At 44.5% G+C, this 16571-nt stretch overlaps 1 protein-coding gene across 1 annotated transcript in view; it reads left to right on the top strand.

Annotated features, from left to right (window-relative positions):
- Positions 1–16019, top strand: part of LOC144721985 (integrin alpha-11-like) — a 46585-nt gene extending 30566 nt beyond the window's left edge. Inside the window, exons 15-30 of the mRNA XM_078600002.1 lie at positions 22–155; positions 921–1087; positions 1967–2115; positions 2271–2381; positions 3365–3450; positions 5060–5201; positions 5887–5982; positions 6248–6324; positions 6812–6901; positions 7058–7160; positions 7727–7840; positions 8366–8476; positions 8819–8932; positions 9932–10027; positions 11425–11538; positions 12585–16019. Of these exons, the coding sequence (XP_078456128.1) occupies positions 22–155; positions 921–1087; positions 1967–2115; positions 2271–2381; positions 3365–3450; positions 5060–5201; positions 5887–5982; positions 6248–6324; positions 6812–6901; positions 7058–7160; positions 7727–7840; positions 8366–8476; positions 8819–8932; positions 9932–10027; positions 11425–11538; positions 12585–12686 (1806 nt within the window). The 3' untranslated portion in view covers positions 12687–16019. The remainder of the gene's footprint in view (positions 1–21; positions 156–920; positions 1088–1966; positions 2116–2270; positions 2382–3364; positions 3451–5059; positions 5202–5886; positions 5983–6247; positions 6325–6811; positions 6902–7057; positions 7161–7726; positions 7841–8365; positions 8477–8818; positions 8933–9931; positions 10028–11424; positions 11539–12584) is intronic.
- The last annotated feature ends 552 nt before the right edge of the window (positions 16020–16571 follow it).

Below are 16571 nucleotides of genomic sequence, written 5' to 3'. Positions count from 1 at the left end.
TTTGTCGAATTCATTCATCAGCGCGTTGCGGCATCCGCACTCGGCCCGAATCGCCTCCAGTACTTTGGCCGCGCACTCCACGGCATGCTGGACATGGACCGGAGCGGCATCCCCGACCTCGCCGTCGGGGCCAACGGCAAGGCCGTGCTGCTGTGGTAAGGAGCCAGTGGCATGGCTCGAGCGTGCAGGCGCTGCAACTGCAGCGTGGCTCACGGAGCCGCTGGGCTATGAAGAGTACGGAAGGTGGAGGGTGCGAGCGCTCATGGTAATTGGCTGGGGGGGGGGGGGGGCCTCAGCGCTGGCTTTAGGCTTAGGTTGACGTAGGTGGTTTTCCTAGGGCAGCGGAAGATCGTAGCGACTCTCAGCATGGGTTGCGGTGTCAAGTATCACAGCCGGGTGGCTGCGATTGTCGGATGTGTGCACGCGGACTGCCGACATTGTCTGAAATGCACGATGTGTGTGAGATGCGCTATCGGCACGTGGAGAAGTGAGGTTTCAGTTTCATTTATTAGGTATAGCCCTGTGAGCCATGAGGCTCTTGACTCGGGTGCAACCGCAACAAACAAAAGATGAACAAAGAACATCTTAAAGTGACGACGCGCAACAGAAACATCCAGGAAAAACCAGTAAAATCTTCGAGAAAAAAGCACCGTACATCAACTCTGTGTGCAAAAATCCCAATGGGATGCAAGTCTAACAATAACCATGAGGCAATTTCGATGAAGTTATCAGGCCAACTCCGTACTTAAACTAACATGGCTTAACCATACGTTTCGAAATCACCAAAGTAAAGGGAGACAGCGATAGAACGCGGCACGCGCACGGACACACCTCCGATCAGCACGGTTGGCTACATACGGCACGAAAGAAGTTCAACATGAACACACACGCCGCTATAAGTGACCGCGATTTTCCATCAGGTCCCGAGCGATCGCACGGGTCTCGGTGACGGTCAAATTCAACCCGAACAAGATCAACATGATGGACAAGACATGCAAGGGGATGGGGCAGGACGCTGTTTGCGTGATGGCACAGTTGTGCCTCAGTGCCAACGTGCGGCCTGCTCAAATGGCCGGCTCTCCGCTTGGTGAGTGAAGTGTCAACACCCCATATGGTTGCGCTGTTTGTGGACACGGGGGTCAAAATCACAGCTGTCGATGCCACCACGACTCTGCAACGCTGTCTCGCTTCTGGCAAATCCCACAGCTGCTGCAAAGTAGAAACGGATCCTCCAAGATTTGCGCAAACAGTCTCCCAATATCCTACCATCTGGCTGCCAGGGCCCTATACAATTTAATTGAATGCACAGATGTGTACTGAATTGAAAAGCACCCATTACGAATTGAAAAATGTTGATACGCACACAATTCGAGGATGTGTCTTCGCTTAATAATCAATTTTAGTTCATGAAGTGATACGTGGTTACAATTGCAAACCATCGGCTTTCGGGCAACATGGATGCGTATCGAGCTGTGCGCGGGGCTACTCGACAGGAAGGTGCTGTGTACACGGCCAGTAGAGCAAAAACAAGAATCTGTAACATGTCTATCTTGCACTTGTGACTGTCAGACATTTTTACTCGTTCTTGGCACAGCAATCCCATGACCGTAATTTGCTATGAGTCAGCAATGTGATACTAAAAATCTAGACACTTAATAGAATAGTGTATCGTTCGTAATAATTATGTGTATATCTTTTAATAGTGTCGTTCATGCAAAACTGCACCTCACAATGCTGTACAAGGCAACAGCAATAAAATAAAATAAGGAACTAAAGTGCCCCTCACAAGACACATAGCACACCCAAACTAAGGTCAGCTCAAAGGCCACAATCCATCATTCACGAACAAAGCTTGCACAATGTCCACTCTTAATAAACTAGTCCCACTTTCCACAGCAATGCAAAGGTTTAAAAGCCTACTTCTTGTCCGCACTCGATTAAAAACGTGAGCGCATTTGACCGGCAGAGCTGGTGTACAACATGACGCTGGACCCCGTGCGGTCGGTGTCGCGCGCTCACTTTGTCGGCGGGGTGGAGCGCACCCTGCAGGGCACTGCGACCGTCCGGCCAGATACCTCCTCCCCGTTCTGCAGGGACTACACTTTCTACGTGATGGTGAGAAGCGACACCGAGACGCGCACCCGCCCCCCGTTTTTCAGCGATAGTGCTCACGGCAATATTTCCTTCTCTTGGTTTTTGACAAGACCCTCCGTCAAAAGCTGAATTTGGTCGTCTCGATTCGCTATCTGCATTGCGCTCTTCCCTCGCAGGAGCTCGCCGACATCGTGAAGCCGCTGGAGCTGCGCGTGGACCTTGCCCTGAAAGACCCCGAGCAGGGGCCCGTGCTGGATGCGGAGGAGCTCAGCAGCAAGATCTTCGAGGTCTGGAGAAACGTCGTGGCCTCAGGCTCACGGTGGCTGAGGCCAATTCTCTCATTTTTTGGTCATCTTTTCAGACCATACGGCAATGTTGTTGGTGGTCAGGGATAGGTGAATGCAGAGAATTTAGGGACTGCAACCAAGGGGCTTTGATTTTGACGGGCTCCTAAAAATATATACTGCTTTATAATGGTTCAAATGCAACACTGTAGCATTATGATACATCCCATAGGTAATTTTCTAATTAAAGCCATCATGTCACTGCGTGCATTACTGTGTCGAAGTCAGACGTTTTGTTTGGTTTAACTTCGATTTAGCTTTACTTAGAAAATTTAGCACAGGTGGTGATAAGACAGGAAATAGAAGGAATATTTGAGTGGGGAACCGCAATACTGTCCCAGTCCTTAGCTCCCATCAAACGTCAAAGAGCAAAAACCATCCCCCCCACTGGCTCCGCCATTGATCACGCGAACTCCGGTCATCCTTGCAGCGACTTTTGGCTAGCCATCGAAGAAAGGCTGTCACTGCATCGCACACTTTAAGATGCGTTTTTGCGGCCGTCTGGAACGCTCTTCCTTCTGATATTAGGAAGCCACTGGAGCTATGCACTTTTAAATGTCGATTGAAAACTAATTTCTTTAGAACTGCTTGTTGTGTTTAGTTTGTTGTCCTTCCCCCGCACCTCCGTTAGCACGGTTGGCTACGTGCGGTGTGAAAGAAGTTCAACACACATACATAGGATCACCTATAACTCCATGTATTTATCCCCGTTGTCTCGATGTCTCATAATCTGATTCTGTTGCCCCTCGTAAGAGTTGCTGTTGAAAATACGAATAGATGTTTTTTCAACATACATGCAAACGTAATCCATCCCGGTGGGCGGTGAACGTGTGGCGTTGTTTGCTCTAACGACGCGCCGTGTAATCGCCGCGTCATCCGGCCGCGGGGTTCGCGTGTTGAGCTCGGCGTCCTGTGGGCCCCTACAGCTGCCGTTCACCAAGGACTGCGGCACCGACGAGCGCTGCGAGACGGATCTGGTGCTCACGCTGGAGCACGATATCAAGGGCACACGGTGAGGCTGTGTGATTTACATTCAAGTTCAAGTTCATGTATTAGGTATAGCCCTGTGAGCCATTCGGCTCTTGAATCGGGTGCAACCGCAACAAACAAAAAACATGAACAAAAAACATCTTAAAGTGAATATGTGACTGAGTGCAAACAGAAAATCCAAGAAAAGACAGCAAAATATTGCAGAAAAAACACCGTACACCAACGCTGTGTGCAAAAATCCCAGTGGGATGCAAGTCAAACAACAACAACAACAACAACCACAAGACAACTTAGATTAAGGCCATCAGTCTAACTCTGTACTACAACAACACAAACATGGCTAAACCAATACACTTTTCGAAATCACCAAAATAAAGCCATGAAAGCAATTGGGCACAGAGCAAGTGGCATTCCCTCCGCACTGACATTTGTGCTGCTGAAGCTATTCCGGGAGATTTTTTTTTCTCCCAAAATGATGCAATACGTGATGAATTACAAAAGAAGACCGCAATAAGCTGACACCGTTAATGTTATAACAATGAATTAACTTCCATATGACTTATGTGCACATTTTATATCGATACATTTTCTTAAAATATTCCATAACTGATATCTCCCAGATTGCTTTCAGTAGTCACTGGGAGATCGATACAAATTCCAGTAAAGACTGCCGGCCAATCCGGAAGGGTTGGCGACCCTACCCGTACACCGTTTCAAGTCTAGGCTCAACACCTTCATTTCCTATTTATCCTGACCTTACATGTATTTTATCTCTGCAGTACTGTGTCATCCACATTTTAATTAATATAGATACACACCTATCTGCTTGATGGTTATCGGTGATGCACAAGTCCCAGTTTTGTACAGTGTCTTGAGATGCAGCTGTATTTAGACACTGCCACCATCATCAGCTATGATGAATCTACTGCTGGATGAAGGATGCCCAGGCCATCACCATCTTTTACGATTGTTCGACCTGCACACGAGCTGGTTTCATTGCTCTTTCTCCACGATGGTGGGCCTCTCAGATACATTCCATTCCTTGGCTGCCACTGTCATTAAATCCTTTATATTAAGTTCACTTGCTTGCGCGCTTACGACCGTGCAAATCTTTCGGTCGTTTTTTAACCCACTTCCCGTGATCCAATCGAGCTGACATTTTGCACACAGACTCGTTGTGCGTGACAATTTATTTTCGTGAAATTTTTTTTCGATAACTTTACACTTTTTAGGAATTTTTTTTAATATTTAATTACCAATTGCTTAATGGTGGCAGGCAATCATCTGACCCATAGGTGGCAGCCATCTCAAGCCAGAGGACGAGAGGACTCTAGCCGCCACGCATATAAAGGATTTATAGTGAAAAACTTTGTTTTTACGGGTTAATTTTTTATTCTCGACCATCGGCCATCATCCCTTCTCGAGATAGGCCCTGCCCAATCCCACTTTTCCAAACCGTTTGCACGATGTCTTGAACTCTCATCCATGCGTTACTCCTTCTGCCTCTCGATGCAATACCGGGCGTGCGTTTGTTTATCCATTCAAACTATATTTGCGTCATACTGACGGAGTTGCAGTCTGCGCTGTGAATAACGGATGGCCGTAGTAGTGAAAGTGACATCCCGCCGCAGGGAGTCTCCGTACGTGGTGAGGTCGGAGAGGAATAAGCACGTGGTGTCTATCACACTGGAGAACCGCCGAGAGAATGCCTACAACACCCGGCTCAACTTCACCTACTCGCCAAACCAGGAACTCCGCAACATCGACACGGAGGTGAGACGGTTAAACTCAACTGACATTCCTAAGCGGGGCACTCATCTGGCGAAACTGAGTTTGGGATGAGTCCAGGAGGAGAGCCTCTCGGGGCCGGTACAAGGTCACAATAACACGAAGGTCCTGCCGATCAAACTGAATCTCCACTTCCTCTACACCCAACCGCCACTCGAGGAAATACCTGCGCTATGTTATACGTGGGATTCTGTCATGGTAGAACGGTAAGGCCACTGGACGGTGAATCCAGACGTTGCCAGTTCAATGTCCTGGTGCAGCAGTTGATATGATGAATATAAACAGAACTCCATTCTGTCTCTCATATAATTTTTTTTTATTGCATCAACATATTGGATTTCCAGGCCGAAAATTACATCACAGAACTACTACTGAAGTAATTTAAACGAATCTCTGTGTCCACACTCAGGGCTCATTTTCTAGGGTTGCCACCTCAGAGGAACACAAACCTGGGACATAATTGGCAGAATAATATCTCCCAATAACTTTAAGTCTTTAACTGGTGTTTTATCGTTACAAAACTGACAAAAAAACTGGACTTTTAATGTCCTGGGAAGACTTATAGATTTCTGAAAAAGAGGATGATCCTGTGAAAACCAGGACAGGTGGCATCCCTACTCACCCGTGGTGACGTCACTGTCGGTTGCTGATGGAATTTCGCTTTTCGCAGGACGGGGATGTGAGCGTCGACTGCACAGTGCCCAAGGACCATCCGCACTCACAGCTCTGCAAGATCGGATTCCCGGTGTTCAGAGCGAGTGCCAAGGCATGTTGGTGTTTCCCCCGCTTATTCGTTTAAGACTTGCTTCGACCAGAAAATCCCTACCGATTCTCAAAACTCACTCGGTCTGAAGCATCACAGTAGGGGGCGATGTTGCTATTTTATTTTGTTGATAATGTAATCTGGCAACGTTACCAATGTTTGGCGATTTCTTTAACGGACAACACAGGTTTTTAAATACGATCATTTTTGGAGTTTGTTCTTTTTTCACGTGTTTAATTCGTGTTTTTTGTCTTACATCAATTTACAGATGACGATACGGTTTATATTTGAGTTCAGCCGCAAAAATATCATGAGCACAGCTTCGTTCTCCGCGGAAGTGAAAAGGTGTGTGTCCTGATCTTCGTTGTAAGAAACTTGTTTGTCTCTGAGTCAGTCTGACAGTCACAGCGCTTGAGTATTTTTGTGTTGTTCACACTCGAGAAGCCCTCATCCAGCAGTGGATGGATGATGATGATATTCACACAAAAAAACTGCACGTTGTTGGCTTTGGCTGTGGGACAATCACATTCGCTGCTGTGCACTTTCACGGTATGATATTTGTTGCCATGTTTGAGCCTTATTGTTTGTTTAATTATCCCCGAGGCATTACAGAGCCAGTTAACATGTACTGTATGTTTCATATTGCCATTATTTATTGGCAATATAGCGCACAATTGTAGTACTATTACCATCTATTTTAGTTATTGACAATACACTGAAGAAGAATTAGCAACGACATTGCATAAGGAAATATTACACACGTTTAAATAAACATTCAAGATGAAACGTAGCAATAAATGTCATGCCATGCACGTGCGCGCTGGTGACGCAGTGACAGCGAGGAGACGGCCCAGCAGCTGGAGAACAACTCCGCACGCATCTCTGTCCCCCTTTACTACGAAGCCGACATCATCTTGTTCAGGTACAACCGGATGAACTTTGCATGCGAGATTTTTGAGCGCACGTGTCGGATCGGGCGAGCGCCGTGTGTGGTCTTGCCGAGTGGTTGTAGGATCAAGTGATTGTAGGATCGTGTATGTGAAGGGTTTATTTTAGTTTTTTGTCTCTCGTGTGTCAGGGACTCGAACCTTGCACAGCTGGAGGTGAATGACAAAGCACAACGACTGGACATCATTAAGGGGCTGGATGACATCGGTCCTGAATTGAAATACACTTTTAAGGTGAAGTGGTGGTAAATGCCATGAAATCATACCTATCTTTATAATGCAAGTTATATGTTTCTTTCTCACCACAAAACAAGTACTTTTGATAGACTTTTAACGGTGAATTGACACCACAATTAAAATCGATTCTTATTTTGGCAATACATGCATAGACTTGTACCTAGATAAAATGGTAATTTTCAAATGATTCAGTAAAGTTACATTTAGGCTCATGCAGAAAATGCAATTGCACAAATTAGTAACAAAAATATATATGAACAATACAAATGAGGTGGTTAAAATGAGACGAAAGACTTCCATTTATTTGATTCCAACCATGGTCCGAAATTGTGATAATTGTGAATTGTCACAATTTGTCATATTGTGAATTGGGAAATAACAAATTCCATGAATTGTCTAGTGTTCAAATATTGACTTAACCCAATTGTCAAAACATATTACCTTTACAAAAATATAAACAAACGTACGGAACACACGGAATTGATTGGATTCATATTTGAGTGGAAGTCATCTGTAAAACATGTTTGGCCTCAAGTTCACCACTTTTCTCCTGCCCTTAACAGGTCCAGAAATTTGGATTCCCTCTTCCGGAGGAAATTCAACTCAAGATCTCCCTGCCGATGTTCACCGCGCAGAATAACCGCCTGCTCTACGTGACCAACGTTCGCTCTTCCCCGGTGTGTCCCTGTGCTCACCGGCAAATCATAATTGCTTCGTTACATTGCGATTATCATCACTCATTAACTTTTTCAAAATATTTTATTTCCTGACGAAATGTGCATGAAATAACAAACACGATGGTCAAATATCTACGTTACCAATTAAATTTGCGATTAGCAAAACATTTAACAAATTCATTGTTGTCTCGGAGGTTATTTCACATCGTTGTTTTCGTAGTAAATCCAATTAATATTGTTTTCGCGTGTAACTGATGGCCTATACATTCCTCGCATTATAGATTGTAAATTCGCAATGATTGATAAAATATATGGATAACCGCATTGAGATAATCTTCATATCATGAAAACAAATATGGTATTATATTGTGAAAAAATATAGTACATTTCGACAACGCTACTGTACGGGAGATGCGCTGTGTTCCGTCATGCTGTTAGCATGCACGTGCGCGTGGCGTGAGTCTGTGCGGCACGCGTGGGAGTGCCATACACACGTGCGCTGACTTCCTTCATTGCCTCTGGCAGCCGGAGATGATAACGTGTGACACCGCTGGCATCGTTGATCCCCTGAACATCGCCAAGCATCAGTACGAGGTGCAGCAAACCACGGAGGACCTGTCTAACGTGGAGGAACTGGTGAGGCCCCAGCAACGATGGAGACGCTTGAGCTGGCTTGCTCACTGGCCTACAATCCCATCGACCTCCAGGGTCACTTTCACCACTAACCACACACCCATCCCAACCAACGAACTGACCCACCCACCGATAAACCCACCCATCACACAGCCGTGTGATTCACACAGTCGTGCGTCGTTATTCAATATGTATATAAATAAGTAAAAATTATACATAATTTTTCTATCTTTTTCCCCGTGCGCAAGAAACACTTCATCTCGACGGGCCTCCCACGGCCAAGGTGCGAGTGCTCACGGCTCGTCAATTACTGTCCTCTGACCGCCACTGTTCTGCTGCTCACAGACATGCCCAGATGTCCAGTGCTCTGTGTTCACGTGCACGCTCGGCCGGCTGGACGAAGGCAAGGATGCATCGGTCACCATCACGTCCCGGTTCTGGAACACCACCTTCGCCACGGTAAGATGCTCAAGCCTCTTTTCCACTGCACAGCTGTGCCGTGCCGAGCCAGGGCCGTGTTGATCCAGCCCAGCCCAACCCAGCGAGGCTCAGGAGGTGCCAGATGATTTCTCCACTGCAGAGGCTGAGCCGTGCCACTGACTTCACATGCAATGAATAAGTTGAGCTGCAGTGCACGACAAAAATGATTAACCCCACCCCTGACCCTGCTTGGCCCTGAGCCAGTTTCAAATGTCGTATGATGTCAGTGTTTAACAGTTTGGTTCTGGCTTGGCTCAGCCAATAGCCAGTGGCAAACCACTCGTAGCCTGAAGGCCGGCCCCGAACTAGCATGGCTCAGATGTGCCAGTGGAAAAGGGATATGAGAGACCTGGGTGACGGGAAGAGCTGTGGTGGAAAGCGTCACTGATGGATGGACAGATGGACACAATATTTTCCAGGAATAGCAATAATTAGTCGAATAGCCCTCTATAACCGAACTACATTTTAAGGGTGAAAACGTTAAAATATGCCACCATGTTATTTAAATCAAAATTTTAAACAAATATAAAATATGCGTTTATTTCAATTTGTTATACAGGACTGAAACATACTCTTTGGAGTATGTTACACAGGACTGAAATAGTGTTCATTGTTACCGAGTCTGCAATTCACAACTTGACAGCAGAGGGTGCCTTAGAGCAATGCCCTGCTGGCTGTGAAATATGACCGATAAAAATAAATAATGAATAATTAATCATTTGCAGCCTTTTGTCAATCCACTGCTGGATGAAGGCAGTGCCAGTCATGGCATTTTGGACCCACATGCGGGTTGGTGAAGTGGGGACCGCATCAGCTCCTCACTCGCCATTGGTGTTGGCCACAGTTGCCAATCGAACTCGAGTCACTGGCTTCATAGCAAAATGCTCCAACCACTCCACTGCTTCTGCATTAAATAGCATGAAATAGGTGGTGAGTGTTTCAATGATGAATGTCGGTTCGCGTGACTTCTCTTTGAAGGCCAAGTTTAAATCTGTGAAGTTGGTGTCCCGCGGGAGGCTGGAGTTGGGTCCTTCCTCATTCTTATTAATTCCAAAGGGCAGCGAAGAGAGGACGGTAAGCAGCAAGCGCACAACATCTGCGCGTCGCTATGTATGCATGTAAGGTGAACTTCTTTCGCACCGTACATAGCCACCCGTGCTAATCGGAGGTGAATGTGTGTGTGCCGTGTTCTATCACTATCCCCTCTCACCTCACTTCTGTGTGCCGATAACGCATCTCACACACGTGTGCATTGCAAACGATGTAGGCAGTCCGCGTGCACACATCAACCAATCACAGCCACCTGGCTGCAGCACTTGACACACACCGCGAAGACTTACTCAACGGTTGTTTCCTCAAAATGGCCACATGGCCATTTCACTACAATAAATTTGATGACCTTCTTTTGGAGATGTTTTCTGACTGCACTCAGCTCAGATTTCACCATTTTTCAGTAAATGTGCAAACGAGATGACCTAAAACACCTGCGCAAGATTATTGAGTTAATCTGTCGTTAAGGCTTTTGGTGATCCTTAAAGTACCATAACTTATTTGTCAATCCACGGTTATGCAATCGAAATACCCCTCTTAGATTGTAATTTAGTTAAACTGAATTTTAATTGAAACCTGCAACAACATTCAAATCATTCAATCGACCTTTATTTAACATAGCGCCTTTCAAAATAAAATTGTCACAGACCACTCCACATCGATAAAACGTCATAAACACCCTACTCACAGAGTCACATAGCCCACACATTTGAAAACAAGCATCTTCCTTACATCCAACCACATTCTTGAAAAATGGAATTGTGCTTATTTCAACATGCACAGCAGCACATAGACTGCACTGCCCACTGTTGAGTACAAAAACGAAAACAAAGTTAAAACATGAATGATTATGGATGATGAAAAGTTCAGGCCTCTTCGTGCGGTGAGAAGCTAATCTCAATTTCACACATTGCGCTGGCTGTTCAATGATTAGACATGATACATAATAAGACTCCGCCACAAGAGAGCAAAGATGTAACCTTTGCTTCGTTCCCATGACTTCTTAAAAGTGGGCTAGCCTAGTTCATAAATCGGACCTGAGGGGTGAGCCCCGTATTTCCGTGGTAGCCTTGCTCGGCCAAGCTCGTACCAAGTCTGGCTGTGTGGCCCAAGTCTTGTGGGCCTGTGTAGCCCACTTTGCTTTTAACCGGGCTACCCTGGGGAAGTCATCACAACACAGGTCAACGTGGAATAGAGACGCGCACCGTTACTAAGGTCAACTTCAGGCCATTTGTTTTAATTAGAAAAAAAACTTGGCAACAAAAAACCTAATCCAAACTTACGTTTCATTTTGTTAAAGTGGTAGAAAATTATGATCGCTTGTCTATACTTGCTAAGGTCTGAGTTTTAACTGCAGTGGAAATTTAACATTAGACACCTGGTACCATGTGGTCTTGAACCGCTGTTGCTGTCGCTGCTAGGTGGAGCTGGAGGTCACGAGGCTGGAAAGCGGTGAAGTTCCGGTCGGAATCATCATTGGGAGCATCATTGGCGGTCTCCTGCTGCTGGCTCTGCTCATCTTTGGCCTCTGGAAGGTGATGTCTGCTTTCTCGACAGCTGGTCACACTGAATCCTGCCTGGCAGTTTATATGATTTCAGCGTCCACGTTCAGTCAATATTTTACGTGTATATCCTACAAACAACCTACACGTGACCATTTGTCCCAGCCTGCCAGCAAAATTTTTCATCTAATATAGAGCCCTGTCTAGCTCCACCTCCCTCCTCTATCTCCCTCCCTCACTTCACTCTCTCTCCTCGATCACATTTGTAAAAGATCCACATCCGAGGTGGAGGGGGGGGGCAGTCGTGATGTCAGCACCACGTATGAACCCAGCTCAATGCTAAGGGGTGTACGTGATGTCATCAAGCAGATGGGCGCGGTGACGTCATCACCGGGCATGACCGCTTGGCGGCATGCCAGGCAGGCAGACAGGAATCCAGGCAGGGAGCCACCCAGAATGTTTTTTTTCTAATCTAGTATGAAACTCATCTATGCGGCCCTTTGAATGTTATCCCCTTATATGAGTGGGGTTTGTCCAGGTAGTTCTCTTTATTCCACCATTCGAAACATTCTTTCAAATGTAATTGGCCAAACACAATTTGCAGAATTCTCCTGAAAAAGAGTCTCGGGACTTGGTGAGCCTCTTCTGGATGAATAACTCAAGATTCTTTAAATTAAAAAACCTTTGTAATATTTCTCCCAGTGTTTTTTTTAAAACGTGGTTCTTAATACATTCTTAATAAACATTTTTTAATCTGATGGTTTTTTTAATTGCAGTTTGCATAGATTTAGGTGAACAATGCAAAATCCACATGACACAAAACTGGGAAGTTTGGATATTTTTTTATTTGAAAGATGCTATTTTAACCACAAAATTGTCCTAAATGTTTAATACGTCTGCTGTTGGCAGAATCCAGAGAAGCATAAACACAATTGACACAACAGCTCTTAAAAATGCAAATCATCAATGTACACTACATAATAAGTGTACTAATCATTTCTAAAGCCCTTGCGATGCACTAGTTACTCCTCTCTAATGTGTGCGTGTTTTTTTCTTCGTCTTCTCTGAATTAATTGCAGCTGGGATTTTTCCGAAGGCGCTACAAGCAGCTGCTGCAGGAAGCAGGCCCAGATGGTGGCGAGACCAACCCGCTGTCAGATATGAACACCGTCGAAGAGTAGAGCCACACTGCTGCCTGCCTGCCTGCTTGCCAGCCAGGGGACAGCAGCAGCCTGCGAGCAAGCTGATAAAACACACACGAGTGAAAATAAGAAAAAGCATCAGAACTGCCTGAAGGCTGCAGTTAAGTCATCCGCTTCTCTGTTAGATCCAAAAAGAGATTTTCAGATTTACGTGTTTTTTTTTCTTTATTTGTTAAAAAAAAAAAATGGGCATGTAAAACAATTGTGGTGGTTTTAAGCCACATCGTGCGTTCTGCTGGTACTGCCGGTTTCAGTTTGTACTGACTTTTGGGCCTGCTTTGCTGTCGCTGCACGCGCGCTAATGAAATATAGAAAAATATATATTCAGGCCCGGTGCTTCGACTGCTAAGCGGTTATCCGGGGCACGTCCCATGATTTCTGAACACCTTTGGGCTGCTGAATTTGCTTCACTGCAGCCGGGTTTGCTTGCCGCTTAAGTGGCAAAATGATTAGGAACGGGAGGGCTATTTTCTTAAATATATGTACATATAGAATTGTTGGAGACCCGATAGTGTAATGCATCACTGTGTTTTTGTGATCCGGAGTCAAGGGTCACGCTCACAAAGGAAGGGGGCTGGCCTCCTAAGAAATGTGCACACGTGAGCTCCACCTCCCCAGCGACGGTGCGAGAACTCACTCAGGACCCAATAAGGTCAAAGGGCATTGGCACAAACTCATTCATCCACTCCCACATCCCATCCCTGCACAGCCTTGATGGTTCCTCAACAGCACAGCCAAATCGAGCACTCAGGACCATGACCCGTGAAAATTGCTAAATACAAATATGAATGAGTTTTATACAGCGTATAAATGCAGCTGTCACAAAGACGTTGTTAAAAAGTAGAAAATGTGCATTGTAGGCCAAGACTTGGAACAAGGAAAACGTATAAATATATATGTACAGATGGGGGGGGGGGAGGGTTGGTTAATAGGCAGTGGAGAAGATGACGGTATTGAACATAGACCTCAACAGATGGAGACAGATGGATGAAACTGGCAACACGGATGGCTGGGAGAGAAGCAATTCCAGACTACAGCAGCAGCGAAGGAGTGACCTCCCTTTCAACAGAGATTGACTTATGGTTTCAGGAAGAACACCTTAGTTACTAAAGCGGAGAGCATATGAATTAAAATTTATATATCGTAGCTTGAAATTTCAGTTTTGTACAAGTTGTATTTGACCTTGCCAGAGAGAATGGCAAAGTGTGATTTTGTAACTGCGGATTTGCATGCTGCCTGAGTGAAATTAACCAATTGGTCAAGGAGCCCCGAGCTAAGGGAAAAACGTAGCCAACCGCAGACGCCAGTTTGGGTGTTCTGCTGGAGAACAATTCTGAGATCGGGAGGGGTAATGTTTTTGTCATTTACATGGAAGTGTTTTCGAGTTAAGGTCGTGCCAAGAAATCTTGTCCCATTTTATCGGTGTTGCACTCAGTTGTATGTGTGTGTGTTTTTAAAACAAATTGTAAAATACAGTATAGATTCAAGTGTATTTTATTTAGCGAGATGTGAACTCAAGAGACCAGGATATTGTTTCATTTAAATCTCCTTGTTCTTTAATATATGATTGGGGGAGGGTGCCTTTAGCGTTACTGTTGAGATCATAACCACAGTACGAACGCCGATGACCATTTTGATTAATACTTTATAGATTGCGTTATGCACAAAGGACGTGAAAGGGTTTTTAACAAAACCATGCATAGCACCTTAATATTCCAATCGCTGCACTCTTCCGGGACTTCACTGGGACCACGTTGTCCAGGAAGCATGGTTCTCAGGTCAAAGTTTGCTGTTACTTATTGACTCATACCTCCGTGATGGCCGGAATGGTGGCCAGTTTCAGCGGTCAATTATTACGGTTTTAGACCCCAGAGTTGGCCAAAATAACAGCACAGTACAAATATTTACCGTTGGGTATTTCCATGGTAACTGAAATTATATACCTATATACTCCAAATGTATAAATATACTTTTTGTTATGCCCTACATTAATAGAACACATCAACAGACATTGTATTCATTACGGAAACCATAGCAGGCCTCCTCGTGAAAACCTTTGATTATTCGTAGTCACGGTGTCTACTCTAATTACACTTCCATGGATTATTTCTGTATGGTCCAGCAGCACAGTTGGTAAAAAAGATATTTATGTTTACCTGGCGTTTTTTCCTTCCACAATGGAGGACAATTTTTCAATGACCATCGCTGTTGACAAGGGGCAGATGCAACGTGAATGGTGGTGGTTGAAAAACAGAAAAGGGCTTTAGTTGGCATGTCTTGAAATATATTCTTACGCTCATGATACATCTGTCGTATTGTGCGAGGCAATCATTGTTGTTCTACACTTAATGCAAATAATACAAAAATGCTGTTTTTACTAATATTACATTTAGGGTGATGGCGTGAACAAAACTGCAAATGTGACAAAAAAAAGTGAGAAACAGTACAAACGAGGCAGTAAAAATGAGATGTAAAATATTAAATCAAATCACGACCCCAAATTTGTAAGAATTAATTGAATCTCTAGGAGGGTGCATTGCTACTGTCCACTCTTTCACGTCGACTCTTTGGTTCGTTCGGGATAGTCACAGAGGTGAAAAAATAAAGAATAAAAATAGAAATAACTAAATTAAATCATCAGGTGGGACAACCACAGCAAAATTACTGTAGTGCTGTGGTTGTCCCATCTGATGACGGAAGTTTGTGCTGCTTCCGAAACATCGTGATTTAATTTAGTTATTTCTATTTTTATTCAGTATTTTTATTTTTTATTTTCACCGACGTGACTTTACCGAAAGAACCAAAGAGTCAGGTTCCACTCAGCTTCAACTGGTGGCAGTGTAGCTCCAGGGTTCTACTCCCCGGAAAGGCATGAAAGAGTGGACAGTAGCAATTTACCCTCCTAGAGATTCAATTCATTATTACAAATTTGGGGTCGTGATTTGATTAAATATTTTTGCAGTCACGAAAACTTCAATCTGGAACTGAGTGGAACCTGACCATGTTCCTGGGTTTTTTTTTTGCATCAATGCCACTCATCCTGTCGCGTGAAAGATTGTTGTGTCATCTGTGTTTAGTTTACGGTTATCATTTTTCTTCAACTCGAAAAGTTTGTACATTTCATTGCACTAGAATTTTTTGAAGCTTTTAAAAGGTGATCCTGGTTTCGAGGCGCTGTCCATGTTGGGGGTACGCTCAGTGTTTGTATTTATTGATTACTTCAAAAATTAAGGTGTTTTATATTTTTGTTGCTAGCTACAGTCTTATGCGTGGTATGTTGTTGCTTTTTCCCAATACAAGCAAACAACACTGCGGTCTTGTCTCGTCTCCTTATTCATCTTCATTCCACGTTGTAAATTATGAATGCGATTTTATTTGATGTATTTTTTAACATGCTTCATCGTTTAATTCACAGTTGTGTTCCTAAGTTGCAGGCACACGGCGAAGCATTTTACATTGTAGTTTATATCTTTTTAGAACGTTTCCACATTTGTCCAAAGTAATTACATTGCGATTGACTACATTACAAAACATGTGCCCAATCTCGGCAGGTCTCGGAAGCGAAGGAGGATCGGGCCCAGTTGAGTGCTTGCGGTGATCACCGTAGACTGGCAGGTGCCGTATGTATGGGGCTGAGAGGTGGCCAGTAGATGGCATTGCTAAAACCTAACCCTCTTGATAATTGGTTTTTTACCCTTCTATCTGGCAACAAAACTGACACCTTTTTTACGAGGAGTCATGTTTGCATGGACCACAATACCTGCAGCCATAATGCAAACAAAAAGCATAACTCTGATAATATATGCACTGTCCTTGAAGTTCAAGGACAGTGCATATATCAGAGTTATGCTTTTTTGTTTGCAT

Source organism: Lampetra planeri, chromosome 13, assembly GCF_965212315.1.
Source record: "Lampetra planeri chromosome 13, kcLamPlan1.2.h2, whole genome shotgun sequence".
Classification (NCBI taxonomy): Eukaryota; Metazoa; Chordata; class Hyperoartia; order Petromyzontiformes; family Petromyzontidae; genus Lampetra; species Lampetra planeri.
The sequence above is the reverse complement of the archived record's forward strand: the minus strand, read 5'-3'. Positions and strand labels throughout refer to the sequence as shown.